The sequence below is a fragment of the Austrofundulus limnaeus genome, unplaced genomic scaffold (genome assembly GCF_001266775.1).
Source record: "Austrofundulus limnaeus strain Quisiro unplaced genomic scaffold, Austrofundulus_limnaeus-1.0 Scaffold12, whole genome shotgun sequence".
Taxonomy (NCBI): Eukaryota; Metazoa; Chordata; class Actinopteri; order Cyprinodontiformes; family Rivulidae; genus Austrofundulus; species Austrofundulus limnaeus.
In genome coordinates this window covers 1,753,507-1,756,825 of record NW_013952414.1, presented here as the reverse complement: position 1 = coordinate 1,756,825, position 3,319 = coordinate 1,753,507, and the positions used below count along the sequence as shown (strand labels likewise).

General features: G+C 35.1%; 1 protein-coding gene across 5 annotated transcripts in view; it reads left to right on the top strand.

Moving 5' to 3' along the window:
* Positions 1 to 301: 301 nt before the first annotated feature.
* The window catches only part of si:ch211-161h7.4 (AF4/FMR2 family member 1), a gene marked incomplete at its 3' end in the record, with an annotated part of 10,915 nt that continues 7,897 nt past the window's right edge, over positions 302 to 3,319 (top strand). For 2 of the 5 annotated variants that reach the window (XM_014002203.1, XM_014002202.1), the window contains 6 exon segments: positions 302 to 599; positions 865 to 902; positions 1,971 to 2,035; positions 2,135 to 2,310; positions 2,500 to 2,560; positions 2,664 to 2,862. In XM_014002203.1, the coding sequence (XP_013857657.1) occupies positions 576 to 599; positions 865 to 902; positions 1,971 to 2,035; positions 2,135 to 2,310; positions 2,500 to 2,560; positions 2,664 to 2,862 (563 nt within the window). 5 annotated transcript variants of the gene reach the window in all.

Below are 3,319 nucleotides of genomic sequence, written 5' to 3'. Positions count from 1 at the left end.
ATTTTAAACTGTAGATGGCAGTACTAAAACTGCCAAGACTTAAAACGTAGAAGAAGAACAATCGGTTTTCCAAAGTTCAACAAATCCCCGTGTAATGTCTTTTAGGCAGCAAGTCAATCCTAACCCCATCAGTTGTCTGCCTGCAACAAGCATTCCTTGTCTTGAACCATCTTTTCATTTATTATTAAACGCAATTTTATGTTTTAGAAGAAGCATTTTTGCGAACCAAATGATTAAAAGGCCTTTGGTGCTGCTGCCTGTAAGACAACGCGGAGGGACTATTACCCACTTAAAGCGCGCGTCGCGGGTTATTTACAAACAGGGAACTGCGCCATTATTTTTGTTAGCACTAGCGGTGATTAGAAATTTAACGAAACTTCATAACTGTCAGCTTATATTTACCTATACAGTTACTTCACACAAGTATTTTATCCGAGCGGTCGCTGATAAAGGCATTCGGAGAACTGAAATTAGTTTTTTTTTTTTCATAAACGAAATGATAGCTAGGCTAACTCTAGCTAGCTGTGTTAAGTTTTTGCTGTTGCGTCGTGTAACGTAACTGCTGAAGCAGACAAATGGAGACAGATTACCCCAAATCGGTAGGTTAAGCCAGTGTTTGTCTATTTGTACATTTTTCCCGTTTGAAGAAGCGTTAATACAGATGTATTGTTTTATATAATAGTGTTACTAGAACAACGTTATTATCCCTGATCACGTCACAGAAACTCTGCATTCATTTAGGGAGACTTCATTAACTGTCTTCTTTCTAGCCATTGAAATGGTGAATTATCTCTGTCAACCTCCATTCTCATGTAAAGTGATACAATTGTCGCTGCTGTGAAAATGTCAACTGTCTGTTTTCAGAGGAGATCCAAGAGAAAACTCTGCTACCTTAATGAAAGGTAAACATATTCATAACATACCTTTATGTAATAAAGTTGATCCTAGTCATTTAAATGTTTTAGTGGTCCTACTTTATTTATATTCAGAAACCAGTAAATGTATGTTTGTGTTTTCTGCGGCCAGTTTAGTTTAGTAAACAACAAAAATATTTACATTTGTCAAAAAGAAAAATAAGTAAGTCCTCTGGACGGGTTCTTCTTTAATGAAACGTTTCGTCTCTCCTCCAAGAGACTTCTTCAGTCTGTTTCAGGTGAACTCATCCTGTTCAGCCAGAAGAACCCGTCCAGAGGCCTAACAATTTTTTTCTTTTTGATTTTTTTACCTGGATTACTGAGATGGATCAGGACATTTACAGTTGTCACAGTTTACATTTAATGACATGGAAGTATTTTATAGTTTTCTGCACATACGGCCTTGTGGATCGTAGGGAAGAGCATTGCATTCACAAAAAATGGAGGAAAAAAATAGACTCCAGATCTCCTAATTATGAGATATGTCATAATTAGGAGAAAATATGTCATAATTACGAGAAAAATGAAGGAGAGTCATAGCTGACTTACACTACAGGGAAAGTGAACAAGTTGCACTATTTGTTTTGATATGCTTTTATTTCCTCTTGTGTATTAAGACACTGGTAAATATTGAGTTTATTTAATGCGGATGATGTTGCGTCTGCAGGTTTGTTAATAAATCCACCTGCGTGCTAATCTACAGGTGTTACTTCTGTTTAATTCAGTTTATATAACAAGATATACTCTCATCTGAAGCAACTATGACACTATCAAAACAAGCTCAAAAAGCAGATATAAAGATATTAATGAAAAACCTTATCTATTGTCTCAAAGGAATGTTTAGAGCAAAGACATCAGGTCTGTATAAGGACGTAAATTTGATTTTTTTTTAAATTTCTAATGGTGTATCCGTAGAATCCTTACATTATTTAATGACGTAACCTAATCACTCATATTTGTAATTATAAAATAGTCTATTTTATTTTTACTTTTATATGTAAAGTTTATTATTTGTGTAGGATTTGTAACTTTTTTTTATTTATTTTTTTACTTCAGGCCATCTAATCATTGGGAAAAACCGTCATCACTCATAGATGCTGACAGGCTGTTTGATGACATTGGTGACTGAGATGTTTTTTTTCTTTAAGCTCTGTCAGTTTGTTAGTTTTACCATTTTGATGATAATAATCCGTGTGTGCCTTTTAAAAAAATGTTTTCAGGTGTGTGTGCTGAGCTATATCCAACTTGTGCTGCACTGCAGAGTTCTCATTCTGGCACAAACCAGAGTGAGACATCGGATCCTTCAGTCCCGCAGGAAAATCACCTGACAGAAAATTCTCCAGTACTTCAAATCCTCTCGAGCAATCCCTTCAAACCAGTGACTAAAATTACAAGTGTACGGTTTTAAAATTTGATCACGTTCTTGTGACTTAGCATTCTGAGTAAAAAATGTCTTTTCCTTTCTAATACTGCTCTTGTTTATGATCGTGCATTGTCTGAAATCAGATAAACTTGGATTTAAGCAAATCGATATTGATTATTCATCAGTTTTTTTTAAAAAATGCTTTGTTTTGCAATTATTTAGGAACTTGATGATGATGTCTTTCAACCTGCTAAAAGATCACCGCATTTTAAACTGGACCTTGGTAAGAAACTCAATTTACTAAAAATAATGGGTGTAATATTTTCCCAATATGTCATTTGTTGTTGTTGTTTTGTTTTAAATGGTAAATCTGTTCTTTGTTGCAGATTTGGACATCCCATTCAAAGCACACGGTCCAGTAAAGACCTCCAGCCCTATTGAACAGGAAATGTGCAGAAAGCCAGACGATGAAAGCAGCAGCGTGTTCCCGATTCTTTTTAACTGTGACACCGAAGCTGCAGAGGAACCTGACGAAAACCCTCCAAACACCCAGAAACCGCGATGCAATGGAAGAGTCACAGACAAGTAAAAAACTCTTTATTTTGACCTTCTTCTCAGAAATAACATGGTTTAAAATTATTTCTCCTCCTAGTTTTATTTTATTTTTTGTGTTTACGTTACAATTCTCATTCTGTCCAGCAGTGGTGGTGAAATGGAGTTTTCACCAAGCAGAGTTTCTCTGATGTCCATCCACAAAGAGGTGGCGAAAGCGTCACAGTAATTTTTCTGTAAAGCTGATTTTATTTAGTTTGAGCTTCTGCTACAAAAGTACAAAAAGCACAACTATGTTTGTGGTTATTATTATAAGCAGTGTTGAAGCTTTTGTGATTTCTTCATCTAATACAGGGTGTTCACCATGTTTTTAAAAGGTAATAAATGAAATGAACAAAAATGAAGGCCATGAAGAAGTAATAAATGTCGACTGATGAGGTATTCAATTTTTGAACAACTAACCAAATTAACGTTTTTTTTTTTCTCCAGT